This window comes from Dasypus novemcinctus, chromosome 9, assembly GCF_030445035.2.
Source record: "Dasypus novemcinctus isolate mDasNov1 chromosome 9, mDasNov1.1.hap2, whole genome shotgun sequence".
Lineage (NCBI taxonomy): Eukaryota > Metazoa > Chordata > Mammalia > Cingulata > Dasypodidae > Dasypus > Dasypus novemcinctus.
In genome coordinates this window covers 101,211,418-101,234,777 of record NC_080681.1, presented here as the reverse complement: position 1 = coordinate 101,234,777, position 23,360 = coordinate 101,211,418, and the positions used below count along the sequence as shown (strand labels likewise).

General features: G+C 40.8%; 1 protein-coding gene across 1 annotated transcript in view; it reads right to left on the bottom strand.

The window, feature by feature from the left end:
- CSMD2 (CUB and Sushi multiple domains 2) overlaps positions 1–23,360 on the bottom strand; it is a 671,930-nt gene that overhangs the window by 60,388 nt on the left and 588,182 nt on the right. The window contains exons 48-53 of the mRNA XM_058303940.2: positions 21,493–21,639; positions 18,578–18,766; positions 14,206–14,391; positions 12,870–13,064; positions 11,015–11,188; positions 9,571–9,744 (exon numbers count right to left, since the gene is read on the bottom strand). Of these exons, the coding sequence (XP_058159923.1) occupies positions 9,571–9,744; positions 11,015–11,188; positions 12,870–13,064; positions 14,206–14,391; positions 18,578–18,766; positions 21,493–21,639 (1,065 nt within the window). The remainder of the gene's footprint in view (positions 1–9,570; positions 9,745–11,014; positions 11,189–12,869; positions 13,065–14,205; positions 14,392–18,577; positions 18,767–21,492; positions 21,640–23,360) is intronic.

Below are 23,360 nucleotides of genomic sequence, written 5' to 3'. Positions count from 1 at the left end.
AAATATGGGTACACACAAGGATAGATATATGGGTGGGGAAGCAGGAAGTAGAAGGAGTTACTGTTTGATGGCTTCTATTATCTCTGCAAAAGGAAAGTGAGATTGTATGCCTAGTTAACAATTATTGGGGCTTATATGCCTTATCTCATTTAATTCTCACAATGCTATGAGGTAGGCACCATCATTATTCCCAGGAAAATAGAGGAGTCAAGAGACTTGTCCAAGACACATAGCTTCTAAATGGCTCTTCTGAGCCTGGAATGCAGCTACTCTAGTTCCGGGTCATTTTAACTATTTGCAAGAATATAGGTGAGGTGACAGAGGATGGGCTTCAGAATAGAGATGGAATTGTAAAACATCTGTGTGGGGAATGGGAAAGAGCTAAATGGGGTAAAAGTAGAAGGATAGCTAGAAAGTTTTGAGAGTATAGTTGATGTTGGAAACTTTGAATTTGTATGTGATGACAGCTAACAGTATCTAGAACAGAATAAACACTTACAAAGATTTGTTCCTTCTACCCTTGCCTTCTGTTGGGGATTGAATCATATCCCCCAAGGAAGGCATGTTCAGGTCCTGTGGGTGTGAATCCACTTGTAGATAGGACCTGTAAAGATGTTATTAGTTAAGGTGTGCCCTAACTGAATGAAGGTGGACCTTGATCCAATATGACTAAAGTATGTACAAGCAAAGAAACTTGGACACAAAAGGAGAAAGAACAAGAAGCTGTAAGTCAATAGATCCTGAAAGAAAAAGATGCTAAAGACCCAGATTCCTAAGTCTTCAAGGAGAAAGCATTTTCTTCTTGGTACCTTGACTTTGGACTTCTCCTAGCCACAAAACCATGAGCCAATAAATTCCTGTTGTTTGAACCAACCTACCGTGTGATATTTGTTTTATCAGCTAGGACATGAAAACACCTTCCTTCCTCCAGATACCTCCCAAAGCTGTGTGCACCAGGAGGGAATGGGGCTTGGGTCAAGAGATCCTGGATTCTGTGATGTGACAGGGTGGTGGCAACATCACCATCATGATCATCATCACCATAACACAGCAGCAGCAGCTGCTTAACATTTATAGTAGGCACTGTTTTAGACATTTTACATGTATTCACTTATTTAATCCTCATAATAGGCTTTGAGATATCTGCTTTTATAGAGCAGAAGTAACTGAGATCTATAGAGGCAAAGTCTAAAGTCATATAGCCATACCATATATCATATAGAGCTGGGATCTGAACCCAGGCAATCTAGGTCCAGGACCTGAGTCCCTGACTACTTTATTACCTTCCAATATAGAACAGGTCTAAAATTGAATGTCCTTAGGCTAAGAAGACATTCTCCATTTAGTTCCATAACCCAACTTTCCCTATTATTTATAACCCAAATGTCTTCACGCAAGTTGTGTGCAAATTTCCTGAAGGCATTTGAATTCACATCTTCTGTGTGAAACCAAATATATTTTGTTTAGATACACCTAGAAGAATGACTGAACATAGATAATCCTTGCTTTCCATAAATCTAATTTCTTAAGAGATTATTAATACTAATTTTTATGTATTGCTTATTGAGTAAATCTCATTAGCTTATTGCCCCATCCCACATATGAAAAACCAAACTAAGAAGAAAAATTAAGAACAAAAACCTGCCTTACAAAAATTAAGGGAGTGGATATAGCTCAAGTGATAGAGCGCCTGCTTCCCATGTATGAGGTCCTGGGTTTGATACCCAGTTCCTTCTAGAAACAAACAAGTGAAAAAAAAAACAACTCTCACTGGGAAGCAGATATAGCTCAGTGGTTGAGTGTCTGCTTCCCATGTATGAGGTCCCAGGTTCAATCCTCAGTACCTCCTAAAAAAATTTAAGAACAAAAACACAATTTACATAAAGGTTCACTTTAGAGAATTTGAAAACTGAAGAATTTTTCAAATTACTTCTAGGCAGCTGAGGATAATAGTGGCCATTTAAGTAAAAATTCAGATAAACAGGGAGAATAAATATGACTATAGAAAACCCAGAACATAGCAGACATACTAGTAGACAGAGAATACTACAGACTTTAAAGAACTGTAAGTAGAAAAACAAACACGAAACTTAGAGCCATCTCTCATGCTCCTGTTGCAAACCTTTATGGAGAGCAAGAATATCTGGAAAATCTGTATGGAAAAGGGAAGAGAAAATCAGGTGAAAGCCCTAAGATTGATCTAAAATTATGAGGAGAAGAGAAAGTCCACCTTAATTATGAAAATATTGCAAAGGAATTCTGGTATAACAGTGCACTAATTACAGAAAAGAACTGTGATTCTCCCCATTACTTTTGAAGGACATAAAAAAAAAAAAAGAAAGAGATAGAGGAAAAAAAATGGAAGAAAAAGAGAAGGAAAGAAAGGCACACACATATTAGAAAAATGATAGATAGGTGATAGATAGATAGATACTCTCTGGAGATTGGGGACTGAAGGGAAAAAGAGGCTATGAGGGATATGTGGAATTTAGAATCCTGCACAAACTAGAAATAAAAAAGGGAGGATATATAACTCCCTTCAAATTACAAAAAGCCTTCTATTAAACCATAGCAACAACAGTACCATGCTACACTGACAGAAGAAAGTGCTCTTGTAAATCACCCTAAATCCACAAAAGTAAATAAAAACCATCAGCTTAAATCTATACAAAGATACTTTAGGAGGAAGACCAAAAATAAACAACACATTTCAGCTGCTGAAAATCTCCCCACCAAAAACAAAATAAAAAAAGCATGAACAAAAGAAAGCTGTATGGGAAATCGATGTGGCTCAACTGATAGAGTGTCTGCCTACCATATGGGAGGGTCCAGGGTTCAATACCCAGGGCCTCCTGACCCATGTAGTAAGCTGGCCCACATGCAGAACTGCCGTGAGCAAGGAGTGCTGTGCCATGCAGGGGCACCCCTGTGTGGGCATGCCCCATATGCAAGGAGTGCACTCTGCAAGGAGAGCCACCCCACGTGAAACAAGTGTAGCCCGCCCATGAGTGGCACTGCACACACGGAGAGTTGACGTAGCAAGATGATGTAACAAAAAAGAGACGTAGTTTCCCAGTGTCACTGAGGGAACAAGTGGACACAGAACACACAGTGAGTGGACACAAAGAGCAGACAATTGGGGGGGAAAGGGGGGAGGGGAGAGAAATAAATAAAATAAATCTTTTTTTTTTTTTTAAAAAAGAAAGCTGTAACAACACTCTAAACTGAATTAAATATTCTCAAATAAGCATATAGGGATTTGAAAAATCACCCTGAGCATCAGAAAATCAAAACCCAAACAGAAATGGGTAGAAAATGGGGAAAAATTAAAAGATAATTGATGAAATGCAGGAAAGAAATAAAAGACAAAACCATTTCAGAAGTGAAAACTAAATTATGATATCTTAAGGGAAAATATTCTCAAATTATGATTTAATAAGGAGTATTGAAGAAAGTAAAGTAAATGACCAAGAGATTTAAAATGAGATAGAAATTAGAATGATCAGAGAGGAAGAGGCTGAAATAGAAGATGTCAAAGAAGATGCAACATTCACATAATAGGAGTCCATGAAGAAGAAAATCAAAACAATGGAACAGAACTAGTATTTAAAACTACAACCAAGAACATGTTCCAGAAGGAAGTGAATACCTGAATCTATATATTGAAAGGACCACAAAATACCTGGGAAATTGTCTTGGAAGTCAACTCTGAGACATATCCTTGTGAAAATATTAGGTTTTAAAGCTAAAGGGGAAAAAATCAGGACCTCAAGAAAAACCCTACAAATAAACTATAAGAACAATAGAATTAAACTAACATTAGAATTCCTTAAGAGTAATTTGCAAGCAAAACAACAATGGAGGAGCATTTTTAAGAAACTCAAAGAAAGAACCTGTGATCAAAGATTTCATATCCAAGCCAGCTGTCCTTCAAGTTTTGACGTACAGAAAAACAGTTTTAAACATATAATGACTTGGGAAATATTGTGCAAATGAGGCCTTTTTGAGACTCTACTAGAGGTTGAGCTTCACTCAAGAGTGAACTGGGGATCAAAGACCTAAATATAATATCCAAGATCATAAAGACCTTGGAAAGCAAAGTAGGGAAGCATCTACAGGAACTTGTAATAGGAAATGGCTTCATGGACTTCACACAAAAGCATGAGCAGCAAAAGAACATGAAGATAAATGGGACTTCCTCAAAATTAAAGCCTTCTGCACCTCAAAGGAGTTTGTCAGGAAAGTGAAAAGAGAGCCTACACAATGGAAGAAAATATTTGGTAACCATATATCTGATAGGAGACTTATATCTTGCATATATAAAGAACACCTATATTCTGAAAATAAAAAGACCAACAGCCCATTTAAAAAATGGGAAAAAGATTTGAACAGATACTTCTCCAAAGATGATATACAAATGACTAAAAAACACATGAAAAAATGCTCAAAATCCCTAGCTATTAGGGAAATGCAAATCAAAACAACAATGAGGTATCATCTTACTCCCATAAGACTGGCAGCTATCAAAAAATCAGAAGACTACAATTGTTGGAAAGGGTGTGGAGGAATGGGAAAACTCATCCACTGCTGGTGGGAATGCAGAAGGACCCAGCCATTCTGGAGTACAGTTTGGTTGTTTCTCAGAAAACTAGCTATAGATTTGCCATATGACCCAGCAATTCCACTGCTGAGTATATACCCAGAAGATCTGAAAACAAGAACACAGACTGATATATGCACACCAATGTTCATAGAAGCACTATTCACTGTAGTCAAAAGTTGGAATCAACCCAAATACCCATCAACAGATGAATGGATAAATAAAATGTGATATATACATACAATGGAATACTACTCAGTTATAAGAACAAATACAGTACAAACATACGTGATAGCATGGATGAATCTTGAGAACCTTATGTTGAGTAAAGCAACCCAGGCATTGAAGAACAAATACTACATGACCTCTCTGATATGAAATAAATAAACCAAGCTATCTCAGAGAGCTAGAGACTGGATGATAAACTTTTAAGGTAGCTGGAGGGTAGAGGAAGGTTGTGAGCTGACAGCTACTTGGGTGAAATCTATGGTAAGCTGGAGGTAAGTATTTGTACAGGGAAGGGATAAAATGGGAGCATAGGGATAACTTTGGGTGGGGCTGTGTAGGCTTTAGGGGTGCTAGGGATGGGAGGATGGGTCAGATTGCCCAAGAAATTGGGGAGAGGGTGAGGGGAACATTTGATCATGGGGGATTGTCAGGTATGTGGTTGAAATTGTGGTACAGAGAAAACTTTTTAGAAAATGTAATATGGAAGGTTGCATGTTTGGGATGCTTGGGGGGGCGGGGACATCTGACACAGGGCAAGCTTCTGGGGAGTGTGTGAGTGCTCATTTTGTCATAGTGGATTATATCATTGGGTGGAGACCCATACAATGAGAGTGAAGGTATACCCACAACCTGGGGAGGACTGATGTTCTCAAACAGAGGGAAGTGTATCTCTTGAGAGAATCGGTGGCTCCCAATGGGTTAGGGCAGTCGAGTATGTCAAGTCCTCAACATTTTTGCAAGTATCACTGAATATGGCCCCTCAAGTAATGAAGATTGATTGTCATGGTGGGCCCTGAGCGGAGGGGGAAAGAGGTGTAAACACATGGAATCATGTGTAAATACATGGAATCAGGGTAACTGTGGGGCAATGGAAGTGTTTCACAGGATCATGCCATGATGGATATAGGTCATGTTAAATTATACCAAAAATGTATAAAAGTCTGTAGGCTAAAATGTAAAACATAAGATAACTAAAAATTTAGAAAATTGTATAGTCTAAAATATAAAATATGATGTAAAACCAAATGGAACCATGTTTGAAAGCTATCATTTCAATATCCGTACATTAGCTGCAGCAAATATAATATGAACATGTAAAAAGATCACTGTTGGGGAAGGGACAAAGGGTTTGATGTTGGATATATGTGTTGTATATGTGAATTATGGTGACCTAAAGCTTATGTCAAGAGAAACTTAATAATCAGAAAAAAAAAAAAAAAAAAGAAGGAAAGGACGTAGACACTGAGGAAGAAATGGAAGAAATTGCCTTGCCACTGTACATACTGGGCAACACCTGTAGCAGTGATGAAAGGCAAAATGTCAAAAACAAAGCTTTTTCATTTTTTCATTTCTTTGAAACCCCAATTTATTTTTCCTTTATTTAATTTTTCTAAATTTCTATGTATTTCATATCTAACTTTTAAACCCATCACTATATCCTATTTTTCTATTAATGGAACCCTGGGTTTCCTTTTTAAGAAGTTTTGGACTACAGAGAGGTTCAACTATGGTGGGGGAGGAGCAATTGTGTGGGGTGTCATTAGTGGGGGGCACATGGTTGGGAGGGAGTTCTCCAGGGCATGTATACAGGGTACACAGAAAGGTTTGAATATTTTTGTAGTGGTTTCAGTTGGAAACGACAGATGAGAGAGTGCTGAACTCCTGACCAGGGGAGCTCTATCACATTCCCCAATGGAACAACAACAATCCCCCAAGTGCAATGGCAAAGACCAATAAAGATAGATGGTCCAACGATGAGCCCTTGATACTGATGGTTCTGATTATGAGCCTGTGTGCCTGAAATATGAACTAGGCCTATAGCCGTGAGGTGCCTAAGAGTTACCTCCTGAGAGCTTCCATGTTGCTCAAATGTGGCCACTCTCTAAGCCAAACTCAGCATGTAGATGCATTGCCTTTCCCCCAGCATGGGACATGACTCCTGGGGATAAGCCTCCTAGCACCGAGGGATTACTACCAAGCACCAGCTGATGATGTAACTACAAAAAGACCATGAACAAAGAGGTCAACTCAGACCAGCAGAATATCTTAGCCTATATGTGATAACAGGTGTTAAAAACTGCATTTCGACCTTTGATAAAAGGGGGAAATGGAAATGACAAATGAGTTTATATGGCTGTGAGTCTCCAAAAAAGAGCCGGGAGGTCATAAGGGAGTGATGCTTATGCATGCTTCAGCAGGGTACCAGAGACAGCCAAGGTAGATGGAAACCCAGGTGCTGGTTCTCCTGAGGGCTGCAATGATCCACAGGTTCTATGGTCAAGGCAGATGACTCTGGAGTTCAGGGTCATGTCAGTTGGCCCTACTTTGGAGTTTGTGTTCTGAGTGTGATGGAGTTGGACTCAGATATGACCTTTCTACACATGCCTCTTCTGTTACTTTTACCAGACCTGTGGTTGGCACTTGGGTTGGTGTATACTCAGGAGACCTGAATCTCTGAACTGTCCATGTGACGGCCAGGCCCTGGGCCTCAGCAGACTTGCAGTTCCTACCCTCTGGTTTCTTGGACTTACCCTGGCCAGCTGACAGGGAGGTGAAGAGGGTTAACCACCACACCAGGCAGCCAAGAATGCCTATAACTGCAAGCAGGAGAATTGCATCCATCATCCATGTGGAATCCAAACCCCCTCTTGATGTAGAGGGGGACTGGACATAGCCATCCCAGGTCCACAAGATGGAGGGATAGAGTATGGTTTAGAGTGGACTTACTGGTGTTCTGCTGGGGAAATATTGTGATTGGTAGGGGAAGAAATTGTAGTAGTGATGTTGAGAGGGTGGCCACAGTGGCTGCTGATGGTAGGGAGAAGGAAGAAGAGATATGGTGTGGGGGCATTTTCAGAATTTGGAGTTGTCCTAGGTGGTGCTGCAGGGATGGCTGCTGGATGTTGTGTGTCCTGTCGTGGCCCACTGGCTGGACTGGGGGAAAGTGTGGACTACAATGTGGACCACTGTCCATGTGATGCAGCGGTTCTCCAGAATGTGTTCGCTGGGTGCAGTGGATGTGCCACAATGATGGAAAAGTTTGTCAATGTGGGAGGGGTGGGGGTTATATGGGACCTCATATTTTTTGAATGTAACATTTAAAAGTAAATAAAGAAAAAAAAAAGAAAAATAAAGTGAACTGGGAAAACTTCTACAGCATTGACGAACTTTTAATACATTTAATTGTAGATCTAGCAATAAAATAAAGGTGGGGGAAAGGGTGGAATAATAATATATAAATGCTATAAAATGTTTTATGCTTTGAAAATGTAGAAATGATGCAACTAAAAATGGGAGGCAAAGGCAGAGAGAAAAAAGAGAGCAGAAAATCTCATTGATGGTTATATAGACAATAGGTGAAAGTTAAAATATTCCATTAAAATTGATAAGTCATATAATTAAGAAAACAGGGTGCTAGTATCACTAAAAATGCTATAAATAAAAAAGTAAATAACAAAAAAATCTAAACTTCCCTACACACCAAAAGAAATGAAAAAAAGCAAAGAAACCATATTAATACAGAGAAAGAAATTCCTAAAAATAATATTTACATATAACAATTACATATGCTTGACAGAATTGAAACTAAACATATCATTCATATCAATAGGGTGAATGAGTTTAATTCATCCATTAAAACAAAAATATTTTCAAATTGACTTATAAGGCAAGATCTACCTATATGCTGTATACATACACCTAAATTATTGGCACACTTAATTTAAGTGATTCAGAAAGGCTAAAATAAAAGGAAGTGTAACACATACCATGCAAATGGAAAAAGGATAAAAGTTGGAGTTGCAATACTAAATTCAGACAAGTAGAATTTGAGACAAAATATTGAAAGGGACAAAGGACACTTTTAAAGGCTAAAAACCACAATTCACAATGTAGAATAATAGTTATGAATATCTATGCACCTAATAATACAGCAACTACCTTACTGTAGCAGAAACTACAGGAAATGCAAGGAAATATAGATGCTCACTAATAATAGGAAACCTTAACACACATCTCTCATAACAAAACAGGTCAAATGGAAAGAAAATAATTAAGAATATATTAGGCATAAACACAGTAAGATAGATCTTATGAATATATATACAACTTCACATGCTAATATCCTGTCTTCTAAAGTGCACAGGGAACATTCATAACAATTGAGCATGTATTAGGTCACAAAGAAAGCATCAGTAAATTCCATAAGGTAGAAATATGTATAATACAATAAAATAGAAATGAAAAACAAAATAAAAACAAAGAAGATCCTTCTACTTGGAAATTTTTTTTAGGAACCTCTACTAAAAGAATCCTGGTTGAAAGGGGAAATTCATATCAAATTACAGAATTTCTAAAAAATAATACCTAACAATGCATATTAAAGCAGTGACTAGAAGAAAATTTCCTAGCCTTAAACATTTACACCAATAAAAGTGAATAAAAATGAAAGAATGAAAACAAATGAATTAAATCCCCAACTCAAAAACTTAGATAAAGAAACAAAAAGTGAGCTAAAAGAAATCACAAGGAAGGAATAATAAAAGTGGAAGCACTAGTAAAGAACAGAAGCAGAGAACTAGTAGAAAACTAGAGAACTGAAAAACAATTGATGTAATGAACACATCTTCAAAAAAATTAATAAAGTATACAAAAACCTGTAGCTAACTTAAGCCAGAAAAAAAGAGAGGCAGTCCATGTTGAGTCTGAATCCCATGACTAGGGAGAGTGGACAACATACTTACGCACACAGAAAGGGGTTTTGCCCGACCAATGATGATCCTGCTGGCAGATGCGCACAGACATGCCGATCAGGCGGAAGCCGGCGTTGCACTGGTACACCACGCTGCCCCGGTAGTTGTAGTTCTCTCCATTGATGTGTCCATTGACAATGGGCTCAGGAGTCCCACAGTGTCCAGCTTTGGTGGGAGAAGGAGGAAGGAAGAGAGTAAGTCACAAAGGACCTCATAGAAAATGAGGTGGCATTTGGTCAGGGTGGGAGAAGATAGGGATGGTGTGAAAAAGGGCCAGTTATACAATCACCTAGTATTTTTCCCACCTTCCCTTGAGAGTAACCCTGAAGGGGTGACTTCAGGAATCCTAGACATGATAGAAATGGTGTTGAGGAATTGGCACCCTAACATCACGAAATTGCATCCCAATGATAATACATGCCGCTGACCATTGATCACTGGACTTTAGATCCATGTGTCAGCACATGGGTGAGAAATTATCATGGTTCCCTCCCTACTTCAGGGGTCAGTCCCCTCTTTTTCTCATCAACCATCATTAATTAAGCATCTACTGCGTGGAGGGCATTGAAGTCTGCATTAAGGCAGTAAAAGCCTAGCTGGATTAAAAATAACCATTTAAAAACAGGTGGTTTAACTAAAATCATCTTTATTTCTCCTTGAGGGTGAAGAATGCCAGTAATGCAAAACTAGGTGAGTTATTAAATGGGGTTTCGGTCGAGTGTATTCCTGGCATTTCCACTGGCATCCTTTGGATCTGTGTCGTAATCCCTGACAGTGTCCCTACAGGGACCAGAAACAGTGGGAAGGCAGCACTCCTCCGCTCCAGGACAGACCATTCACTCCATCCTGTTAGGTCTGTGTGTCTGGATTCTCCTTTGGACTTCAGGGGTCCATGCAAGGAGTGAGAGGAGAGAAAACCTAAGAATATAAATAGGGCACTTCTCTGGGTTTGGGTAGGGGATGAATTAGCCATAGAGAGATGATAACTTTGTCCTTTATAAGCCAGGTTGTTTTTTATACTTCTGCTATTTGTTAAATACACACAAACACATACACATATAACAAATATATAACATAAAATATATTTTAGGTGTGTTATAGGAATTTGTCTTTGTAAGCTACTCAAAGATGGAGGTTGGGGCTTCACGCATCACACAAAGGCCAATAAGAGGGGGTTTGTCTTTTTGACCAGAATGAGAACCCCTCAAAGATTTGTCTCTTTGGATGTGAAGGTCTTCTCATTCTCTTGGGTGCCCCAAGAGTAGCTAGTTCAGGAATTTAGTCATGGTAAATGTCCACTAACTGGTGTTTAGTCAGTTTGGATTAAGCATTTTATGACAGTGGGTAAAATTATACTGTTCAATGATTGTGGCCCAGGTTTGGAAAGCTCTAACCTGACCTCAGGAGGGATAATGGGTAGGATAGGCCCACTTACCAAGACAGCGGACTTGAGAGCCACTCCAGAGCCCATTGGCCATACACTCCCGCACCCTGGAGCCCACCAAAGTGTATCCAGAATTGCAGGAGAAGATGGCCGTTGCCCCATAGACAGACAATGTTCCAATACGGTGCCCATTGGTGGGGATGGGAAGTTCTCCACAGGAGATGACTAAAAAGAGCACAAAATGTTCAGTAAGCTAGCCCCCAAGGAGAGAGATGAATACTTTTTGATTAGCAAGAACAATGACAGAAATAAGATGTTTAATCTTACTCCATTGGAACTCGTGTCTGGATATGATCTAGACATGAGTGATGTTAACACTGGAGGAGATTCTTGACTGCAGGTGTTGCCAGAAGCATCTGAGGAGCTTTTAAAATGCCCAGGTTCCACTCTAGACCCATGACTCACAATCTCTGGAAATATGGCCCAGAAATGTGGATTTTAAAGTCTCTTCAGGTGATTTGTACCTGCTGCCCTGGTGAGGAATCACTGTACCAGAGAGATGGTGATTTGGGGATAACCCCCTAAAAACCCAGGGCAGACACTGCCAATCAATTTCTGCTGCCTAGAAAAGAACATTCCTTCTCAGCAGAGCACTGTAGACAACTACTAGCTGGCCCACGTGAGAACTAATTACCAAGGCTGCATTGACTTGTGAGCAGTTTCACTCTAAATGCTTTCCATCACATACACTCATGACTTCTTTCAACTTTGCCATATACATGGTTGGATCCCATTGCGAAGATTTTACCCACAATCTCTCATGATGCCTAAAGACAATGGTGTCTTGGTTTATAGGTGTTGGGAAGATACCATTCTTTCTCCCATCTGTCTCAAACCTCCCACTTCTCATTGACAGGCTCTACACTTCTACCCCTTTACAATCATGTGCTTCTTCTCTATGACACCCTTACTGGTGAAATATGAATAAGAGGTGTATTGTAGTAGAATCTACTACTATTGTACTGGATGCTGTGGTGTGCCTCCCAGACTTCCCTTTAGGACTTATTTCCACCACTGCTGGATGCTGCTAGCAAGCAGCCCTCTTCAGAATTGTCTCAGCTGAAGCGCCCTCTCACCTAAGGTCATGTTCCTTCCTGGGCAGCCTGAATCCAATGGCTGGTCAGTGTGGAGGTACAAAGGCTTAAGCCCTTTGCTCCAACTTGTGACAGTTCTGAAGGGTCATCCTTGCTTTAGGGCAGCCCTGTTGAGGTCTTCATTGGTGCCAAATCACAGCTCAACTTCTTCCTCTGCCCAGTCCTGCTTCTTCCCTTCCCTTTCATAGGTGAAGATACCAAGACCACTCTCTAATAAACCTTCCTTTCAGAGTTCTGCTTTCCAGGGACCCCAACCTTTAATATATATCTTAAAGAACCAAAGAACAAACAATTAACAATGGAAAAAGAGAGAGCAGACAGACTTGTGGCCTTTTGATACCCTCATTCCACTTTATGCACACTCCCATCACAGTTCTTACCACAGCGCATTATCATGGCTTCTTTATTTGTCTGTCTCCCCAGTAGACTTTAAGTTCCTTGAGGGCAGGAGCCATAATCTATCTTCATATCTCTACAGTCCTTGGCATATGGTAATGAATGCTGAATATATGAATTAGTGAATGCTCACCTAGACAAAGGCAGCTTTTAATAAGATGACAAGGTGCTGAGAAGTACTCCCTTAAAGGAGTAGGCATTTTCCCAGATCCTGATTTTAGGTGAGTGCCCAAAAAGAGGTATACTACAACCCCAGTGATACCTCTCTTCCCCCTTCCCCCGTTCACACTACATATGAGATAGTTCAGGGTAGAAGGCACAGTGCCAACATGCCCACCCTCCCATCCTGGGCTTACTCTGGCAGGTGGGCAGAGAGTTGCCAAGGCTCCATCGACCATTGGCCTGACAACGAATGACCCTTTGGCCAGTATAGTAGTAGCCAGGGTCACAGATGAGCATCAGCTGGGCCTGGAACTGGTACTGTGTCTCAAAGATGAGTCTCCACCGGCCATGCTCCATGCTGATGCTGCTGATATCAGGACAGGTCACAGCTGGGGAAACAAGGGGCAGGGAGGGGGGTTAGCTAATTAATTACAGAAGACATGGCAAGAGCCCAGAGCTGGGGACTGGGAAGCCTAAATGCAGGAATGATGAATCCTAGCATCTTTATTTCCCAGGCAGGTTTGGTAAATGAGTGAAGTGGGCTCGGTGGGGAATGTGGTAAACCGAGGAGTGCAGGTCCTGCCAAGAAAATGGAGGTGCCATTTAGGCAATGCTGATTGTTGGATGTGGGACTGCAAGTTCCATTTGGTTGGATCTTTGTTTTTCAAGACAAGCCAGAAATCTGGATTTTTATGTAATTCAAATTTTTTCCCTATAAAGCACAGTGTAGGGAAACGGACTTGGCCCAGTGGTTAGGGCATCCGTCTACCACATGGGAGGTCCGCGGTTCAAGCCCCGGGCCTCCTTGACCCGTGTGGAGCTGGCCCACGTGCAGTGCTGATGCGCGCAAGGAGTGCCGTGCCACACAGAGGTGTCCCCCGCGTAGGGGAGCCCCACGCGCAAGGAGTGCACCTGTAAGGAGAGCCGCCCAGCACGAAGGAGGGAGCAGCCTGCCCAGGAATGGCGCCGCCCACACTTCCCGTGCCACTGACGACAACAGAAGCGGACAAAGAAACAAGACGCAGCAAAAAGACACAGAAAATAGACAACCGGGGGAGGGGAGGGGAGGGGAATTAAAGAAATAAAAATAAATCTTAAAAAAAAAAAAAAAAGCACAGTGTAGATTAAAAAAAAATACCACCACCACATCTTTGGATTGGATATGACTTATTAGGCTGCCAGTTTGTGACTTTGGCCTTAAAATTGAATTGTACATCTGTCACTTTAGAGTTTTGTGATCAAGGGACATTCATATAAACTGTCTGAATTACAGTTTATCATTCCTAAGTTCTATAATGGTTTAAGGAAACATGCCAGGACACAATGGTCTATCAGTGCTTTGAGACCACTTTTAAATGAGAATCCAAGTTGGCAGAAGATACCACCCACCCATTTCCTCTCCCTGAATCCCCCAACCTCCACGTACATGGTCTTTCTCATTACTGGGCTTTTAGGTTACTCCTTGCCTGAGACTTTTCAGCTGCTCACCCAGCCCCTCCTTACACCAGCCTCTATCACCCAAGGACTCACCGATGCATTTTGGGGGCACATTGTGGTTGCTCCATAGGCCTGTCTCCAGACACTCTGCTGTGGCTTCCGCACCTGCCTGGAGGTGGAAGCCTTCGCTGCAGCTGTACACAGCCTTGGTCCCCACTGTGTACTCCTTACCAAACACCATTCCATTCTTGGGGGCCTCAGGAACTCCGCAGGAAAGACCTAGCGAAGGGAAAAAATTTATGAGGGTTTCTTGTTAAAGGTGGTGGTCTGAGTAGTTATTTTTTATTTTTCCTCTTCCTCAAAACTCCAACAAAATTATAGTAAAGGAAAAATAAAAGGGGCAAACCTCATAAAAAAATAGGAGGATGAATAGATGAGGGAGTTAAAAAAAAATTGAAAACACAAAGCAGATAGAAATATTTTGACAGATTAAATGGGGGCAAAGAAGCCACAGCCCAAAATATATGGGAGGGGACTACTGGGTGAGACCAATTGTCTTTCATCCCTTTCTACAAAGAGTGTAGAGGCAGCCAGGTGTCTACTTTCCAGACAAAATAGAGAGGGGTCTTCTTTCCTACTTAAATGAAAAAAACAAACAAAAACAAAACCCAACTCCTCTGAGAGAATTAGAGTTGCTAGGGTGGGAGCTGGCATCCCAAAGTAAAGTTCTTTTAATTCTAGGATTTAAAGGTTCTCAGCCTAAAGGCTCTCTGCCTGTTCATCTCATATATTCAGTTGGACTTTCTAATCATGGGAAAAACCTAGTGGGCAAAGATAATTGTATATAATAACAAGCAAAGGTAACCCACAGCTGCTACCTAGAAAAGCCAACTTAACCTTTTCTTTTCAAATATGAACGGACAATCAAGGGTTACTACATGCATGAAGAAAACTACCAGCATGGAAGAGAAAGTTCAAGGTAAACAAATCAATAAAAATTCCCCTTAGAAATTAGAGCTAATTCAAGCAACAGAAAAAATACATTTTGAAAAACTTCTGATGTGTAATTTCTTGAGCAAGTTGAGATGACATTATTGCAGGCACAAAATGAGAGCAGAGGGCTTTGAGAAAAGAACAAGAGAATAAGGAAGAACTCTTTTAAATTAAAAATAGAGCTTCCCAACTAAACATTAAATAGGAAGACTGGAAATTAAAAGTATAGGAAATGTCCCAGAATATAGATAAAAAAGACAGGGACCAAAAATGAGAGAAAAGTTCTGAAAATGTAGATGATCAACCCAGGAATCTCATATCTGGCTAAGTAGAGCTCCAGGAAGAGATAATAGAGAAAATGGAGGGGATGAAATGATCATAGATGAAAATTTCCCAGAGCTGAAAAGAGACACAAGTCTTCAGATTGAAAGTGAGAAAAGGGATGCAAAAAGAACCATTGTTACATACATCATCATGGCATTTCAGAAGACCAAAGACATAGAGAAGATCCTGTAAGTTTCCAGAGAGAGAAAAAATATGACATACTTGGAATGGAAATCAGACTAGCATGAGACTTTCCATCAAGAATACTGAGGTCTGAAGACAATGGGACGATGCCTTTAAAGTTATGCAGGAAACGATTTTTAACCTAGGATTTTATCTAGTCAACCTATGGGTGAGGGCAAAATAAAGCAATTTCAAGACATTTAAGGACTCAGAAAATTTACCTCTCATGAACTCTTTCCGAGGAACAAGTTCAAAAAGAAAACCAAGAAAGATGGGGAAAATGATAAAACTAACATCAGAGTACAAAGAATAGGAATCTCAAGGTGACAACTCAGGAGAGAAAGGTGAGCAAGCAAAATGGCCAGGATTATTATTTCATAAGAAGTAGGGTCAACATCATGTTTTAGAAGGAATATATATTACTTAGAATAAATTGTGTCTTTGAAAGAATTAATATTTATTAGTTATACTTGTCTGTTGATAGTTGAGAAGCTATTACAAATGGTAAGAGATTATCCAGAGTTAAATTACCAACTATTGCTCCCCATCTATCCACCACTCTTCTGTAATTGATCTAGAGCTCAGACCTTCTCACTTTGAGCCAGAAAAGCTTGGACAGAGGAAATTTCCATCCATACTGACTAACAATGATATTTGATAATACTAGAATTTCAAGACCCAAGAAGAGGCATGGGGCTAGTGCTCCATTATGATATGGGGAAGGGTGCACTGTCCAGAAGGAGAGGGGTTGGGATGCCAAGATGGAGGAAGGACATGGGAGGAAAGGATCATGATCAGGAAAATAGAAGGAATAAGATTATAAGGAAGCATTTAAATATGGTACTTTACAAATGCCTAAATAGCAAGGTTTTGAGCTCCTTCAGTGGGTGCAGGCAATGTGTTAGTCGAATTTTCATATCTAATCAACTAATTCTTTTGACTGCTTCCTTGGACCCTTTGGGAAGAAATATTTAGATTTCCCCTCACCTCCCACCTCCCGGCATCCTGCATTGGATGTTAATCTGGGGAAAAGAAGTGAAAGTATTGGGTTGCAGACACTTTCTTCTCCCTGGCCTGGCCCTTGTCTTGTGGGTAACTAAGCATACAGAAAATAAATTACCAGCCCAAGAGACTAGAAGCCTGAGTCTCATGATCTCTATGCCGAAACAGAGTCCCCCAAATCCAGAGGTAATGGAAGGACACTTCATACGTGTAGGAGAGGAGGGGATACAATCCTAAAGTATTTGAAATTTGTGTTGGGGTGAGATCTCTGAGATGTATTTACGGGTGGGGAAGTAAAGGTTGCAGCAGTGGGGCATTAGAAGAATGCCAGGCGCCTCTTGGTCCAAGTGCATGTGGGAAATGGGGGATTAACATGTTCTACTTGAAAGGACCACAACATTGGTGTCCATGGAAAGCAGAAGTGAAGGCAGAACGCAGAAGGTTCTGGGTTGGTTTTCTGTGGCCTTTGCCAAGGGCTTCACATAGAAAATAACACACTGGTTTTTGTTCTTGGAGAAAACTCAAGCACAGGCCAGAAGGTCGTAAGTGTGGGAGGGGGAGGGGATGGGGCATATGGGAATCCTCTATATTTCTGATGTAATATTTATGTAATCTAAGCTTCTTTAAAAATAAAAAAACACAAACATAAAAAAAAAGAATCAGAAACGACAGATGTCACTTGAAAAATACTTCATCAAAGAAAAATAAAATCAAACAACAATGTGATTTCCTGTTTTTGTCTAAACCATTGGCAAAGGTCTTTTTGGATTTTTTTTTCAGGTGCACAATGTTGATGGGAATGTGGGAGAAAAGACAACTTTCACATGCTGCTGTTGGAACAATAAATGAGGACAGACTTTCTGGAGGGCAATTTGACTTTATGTACTAAAGGCTGTAAGACTGTGTGTAAGTTATGACTCGACAATTGAATTTCTGGAATTTATTTAAAGAAATAAATATGGATGTTCATATATATGAATTATGAAGATTTTAATGGCAACATTATATACAGTAAAAAAAAAAAGACATCCAAATGACCAAAAAATAAGATGATACTTGATGCTATGCAACCACTGAAAATAATGGTGAGGAAGCACATTTATTTATATGAAAGATGTTAATAAAATATTGAGTTGTGTATACTAATGATCCCATTTTTGTAAACAATATATAAAGATGGAAGGAAATGCGCTGAAGTGTTAGCAGATCTCGGGTAATGGGATTATAAGTCATTTTCACTTTCTTCTTTGGCATTTTCTCTAGTTTTCTTTTTCAGCATTTTGGTCTGAATATATATTACTTTAAGAGAGCTGCTCCCACCCCTCTGCCCCGCCCGGAAAAGTTATAAAAGGTAATGCATACAAACTGCCTGGTACATATCGGGCTTGATCACTGATAACGGTGGTTATGGTGATCCTGTAGGTCAGCCCTGGTTCCCTCTGTCCCTTTGCCTCCTCAGCCTCGTGCTTCGGCCAGTCCAAACGGCCTTGCACATGCTGGACTGGCTCTTGGCTCTGTGCCTTTGCACAAACTCTTTCTGTTGCTCTAGAATGTTTTCCTTGCTGGTCCCTGGCAAAAAATATGCTTGTTCTATGAGACCAAGCCAGGCACCCCCTTTTCTAGGAGCTCCCCAGCTACTCAGTAGGAAGGTCCTCTCTCCCCTCTGGGTTCCCCCAACACTCTGCTCAGACTCATGTTTCAGCACTTGCTCACTCTGTCTTTTTGTATTTATACGTTTATTTCTCTCAAAATGCAGAGACTGGGTGTGATGCATATGTATATCCCTAGGGTTTGAGATACTACAGAGTCTCCATAAATATTTGCTGCATAAATATTTGCTGAACGAATGAATTAATTATCATCCAGGAAATCCCCATCTGGAAGTAACTGTTCCTGGGACAAGCCCAAGATGTGAGTAGGATCAAGAGCCATCCTGCCACCCGCTCCCACACCTGCTTCTCACCTTGACAGAGAGGAATGGCCTCGCTCCACAGGTGGTAGCCCTGGGGGTGCCGGGTACAAATGGCCATGCTCTGTCCCACCAAGCGGTAGCCGCCATTGCAGCCAAAGTGGATGGAGCCGCCGGGCTGTGTGCTGGTCTGGCCCAAAATGAAGCCGTGGAGTGGAGCTCTGGGCATGCTGCAGTAAGGAGCTAAACAACAAGAGGGCTCAGACACGGGCTCTCAGGCATGCCCCTCCCCCTTCCTTCTCCCCAGTGTTTCCTCTGGAAAGTCAGGGTTTGCTTTCACCACTGCCAGGTCTGAGGGGTTGGTATTGAACAGCAGTCAATCAGTTTAGGAATGAAAAACAAAAAGAAAAGGAAACCAGCTCCATTAAGCATTGGGTCCTCTTTCTGGCTTGAGAGCAGCACTGTTTGTTCAGCTGAATTCAGGCTCTCGAACTCGGTCGGCCCTTAAACAGGTGAGGAAATTAGACTCCAGCGGGCATGGGCACAGGGAGTGGACTTGGGACTCAGGCAGGCCTGGCCTCAAATCCCACTTCTGACCTTTCCAAGTCTGTGGCTTGGTGCAAACCACTGAAGCTTCATTTGGCTCCAGGGCCCTCACCTGGCAAATGTGATTGGTGGTACCTCCTTCCTAGGTTTTGTATAATTTAAATGAGATTGTGTCTATAAAGCTCCCAGCATGGTGCAGGACCCTTATTGCTCAATAAATGACCCTTCTCCGTCTTTCTGCTGTGTAAGGGGACTGGGAGGAGAGGTTGCTGCGAGAATTGAGGACCCCAAATCCAAGGTCCTATTTTTCCCTCAAAGCATGGCTTCAGTATCATTCATTCATTTATTGAAGAAATCAAATTGAGTGTGCATTAGATATCAAGTGCTATTCTAAACAGACCAGACAAAAATCCTGGCCTCAGAGGACTCCCATTAAAAACACCTGCAAGGGGGAAGTTCTGGGAAGTTGACAGAAGGATGACCAAAGGAACAAGCATCACAAGTCACTTATTTACTCCAAGAGTCCCTGGCTGGGTCCCCTAGGCAGGGCGGATAAGGTCAGGTTGGGTGGTAGGGTTCTTAACCCCCCCTCCCCAACATGAGATCCTCTGGCCTCTTACTTGGTGGTCTCATCCCTCTGCTGGTGATGCTGGTGTCTTAAGCACCCCCCTTCCAAGCCCTTCTTTGTTCTTCTTTGCCATCTGCAGCCTATGCATATTGTATCTCTGTGGCTATCTCAAGAACAAGAATCTTAGTTATAAAATGTACTTGATCACAGTGACAGATGCATGTGCAAATTACACAAGTCTACTGTGTTTTAATGATTAAGTACTAATTTTTCACCATGTGATTAATTCACTTTCAACATGGCATGTACATTAGCTCTCTACTTAATGGACTTGAGCTAATTTTGACTCACTCATTACCCACAACATGTGGTTAGTTTTTAAAAACACCAAGGAAAGAGCAACTCTTTAACAGCTTTTAGTTCTGAATTTTGCAATCAGCATAGCGAAATGCTACTAAATGACTATTTCTCTTTAGTGGGAGCAGCTGCCGGAGACTCAGCCAGAGTATCCCCTGAGAGATACCTTCAGGACTGTCAAGGGTCAAGGTTTCTTTTTCGTCTTGAAGAAACAGGCCTGAAGAGGTTAAGTGACTTGGCTAATAAATCATACAGCTTGGTGACAGAGCTGATTACTGAACCTGGGGAACTGTCTGTGCTGCCACCCTGTCTCTCATGTGCTCAACAGGAAAGGAGAGTTTGGATCGACTTTGCAGAAGAAATGGACTGAGGGAGTAAAGAGCTGTCTCCTACCAGGGCTCCTTCAGCTTCCTGTGATTTGCTCTTCCCTGGAAGTCATACCCAAGAGTTCTTTAGGATCATTCTAATGGGACTGCTAAGTTTGGGCAGATGAATTTGAGTTAATATTTTTAGCAAGCAAAAAATATTTTGTCATCAAATATGCAAAAATACTTTTTGGAGAGTAACATTACAGATTTTGATTCAAGTCCAATTTTTCCTAACAAATAATGCTTAGGTGACCCATGAAAAGACAAGGACCAACACAAGTGGTACCTCAGGCTATAATCTGACATCGCTTCCAATCAATACTCTTTAAAAATTTGTCCAACATTTGTTTGGAATGCAGGCCAAATGCAGTTAGGGGAAAGAATGCTGAAGGGGAAAGCTGGCGGTGGTCTTGGCCTCGCCCCACAGTCCTGAGCAATTAATTTCTGCCTCCAAGCTTGTGGAGACTGGCCAGCCATTCATTGGACCCACATTCTTCAAAGTAGGCATCAAGCAGCTTATCAAGTTTTCTTTGCAACCACAGAAAGTAATCCTCATGATGGGAATTCAGATAAATTTGATTTTTTTCCATCTCATTACATGTACAGGGATTCCTTATAGATGGCTGCCCCGGTCAGTTGGCTGGCTGACTCTGCCAATAAGATATGACTTACAGAGCAGAAGAGAGGCTGCTGGACTTAAAATATAGCCTATCCTTTGCTGCCTGCCTACCATTTCCCAATTGGAAACCCATGTCTTAGGGGCTTTCAGTTTTAAAGAACATTTATTAACATTTCAACAGCATTAAGGATAGAAAAACTTTTAGGCATATAACTATCGTACATAATAGTCAAACTTATCCTTAAGACACAGGCTGTCAATATAAGGAACAGGAGAGAAGGAGGTTAAAAGGGGGTAAAAGGAGTAGAAGGAAAGGTAGGAAAATACCAAGGACCATTTGTATAGCTTTGGGTGAGAAGGGTTTAGAGGAGGAAAAAGACTGCCCAGTCCCCATGGAAGAGTTTCACCATCTTGGTAAGGAGATGACCCATGACTTATTTGGGAGTTTGGGTTGAGAAACGTAAGGGGCTCAGGCTGTACCTCTTTTCATGAGTCCTTGTGTTTTACTCACCTGAATATCGAATCTTAAAGCCCTTTCGATTATAGGCGTGGTCAGATGACCAGCGCAGGTACACAGAGTTACTTGAGCTGGTGACAATCAGGGGTGCTGAGTAATTTCCACTGAGGGCTTTCAGCAAAGGACTTTGTCCTGAAGGACCTGAGGGTGAGATGGAAATGAATTACAGACTCAGAGCTGTCAAAGATTTAGATACCTTTAATATAACCATCTCCTGTTTTTCCCTCTCCTTGAATGAAGACACCAAGGCCCAGGATGGTTGGGTAACTTGTTTAGAGTCAGCAAAAACCTTTGTACTTCCACTCCTCTCTTTGCACCCACAGGCATTGCTCAAGGTGCTCTTTCCTCCTGAGCCTGAAACAGTGCTCTAGGAAGTCACTGACAACATATAGGAGTCAGCAGGTGAGATGAAATCTATTGGCCATCCTTGGACTTCCCAAGGTCAAGTGGCTGGTTAATGGAAGAGCTGCTTAGTGCCTGAAAAAATATTTATCGAATGAATATCTAGCAATAAAGCTGAATGATACTAAACTTTTTTCTTGTTCATTTGTAAGCAATTATTATATATACCAATACCCTCTAATTCTTGAATCTTTCTTTCCCTCTAATAATAATAATCCCTCTAATAATTCTTTCCCTCTAATAATAAATATCTATGATTGATATTTCTCAGTCTCTTTCTTCAGTTCATCTTCATCTATTTTATTTTTTATTAATTTCAGTACCTTTTATACTTGCAAAATATGGAAATAACTTAATCCTCCATCAATAGATAGCTAAATCATGATTAAATCATAAAATAGTATTGAAGATTATTTAATGACATGAAAACATTTCTAAGTGAAATAAAGGACTATGAATATTATGATAAAAAAAGCTGAAGGAATGCAAATTTACAAGTAAAGTCACGTCTCTATGACATAAATAACAAAGGTCTTCAATGTTCCTTTCTAAGGCTCCTTCAGAAAGACTTCCTTCTTCCTTTTTCCTACCTTAAATGCCAAACTTACCCTTTGACATGAACCATATAGGAATCAAGAGATCTATGTTTATCTACTGACCTGATAATAGCTTTCTAAGTAACCTAAACCAAAAGATTTGACATCTTTAGATCTCAGTTTTTTTCTTTGTTGAAAGGAAAATAATTCCTATTGTTTATATCATGTGCCTATTGTGAGGAGAAAGTAAACAATGAAAATGAAAATATTTTAGATAATGCTAATGGACACATAAAAAATTACTGTGCGCCTCCTAAAACAAAGTTCTAGACAACTACATTTAAATTTCCTCAGTTAATCTGCTCTGCAATACTGCGAAACATTTTTATTATAGTTTTACAAATGAGAACAATGAAGTCTAGAGAGGTTAAATGATTTGTTAGGTTCTATAAAAATGGAAATTGGATATGATACTATACTGGGTGCTTCCGATGGCCCATCCTGATCTTCACCACTGTGCACCCATCCCCTAGCTGCCAGAGTGTTGACAGGTAACAACTCTCAACAACCCTCTTCTAGGAGCCATTTCTCCTGAGAGCCTATATTCCCCCCAGTCCCCAAGGGCAGACATCTGTCAATGACTGACTGGCACAAAGGAACAAAAGACTGGCCCCTTTGCCTGCAAGTGGGACAAACCCTCTGGTGTAGTGTATGCTCCAGGGCTTCCCAGTAGGATCATGCTGAAACATGTCTCTGAGAGCGTATTCTTGCTTAGCTTTTTCTTCCTGTCATTTTCTCTCTTCTTACTCCCCTTCTCTTGAAGAGCATTCTACCAATAAATCACCTGAAATATCATCTCCATCTCAGGCTCTACCTCTAAGGATGCTATTCTGGGACTGGATCACTTCCAGACTGGATGGCAAC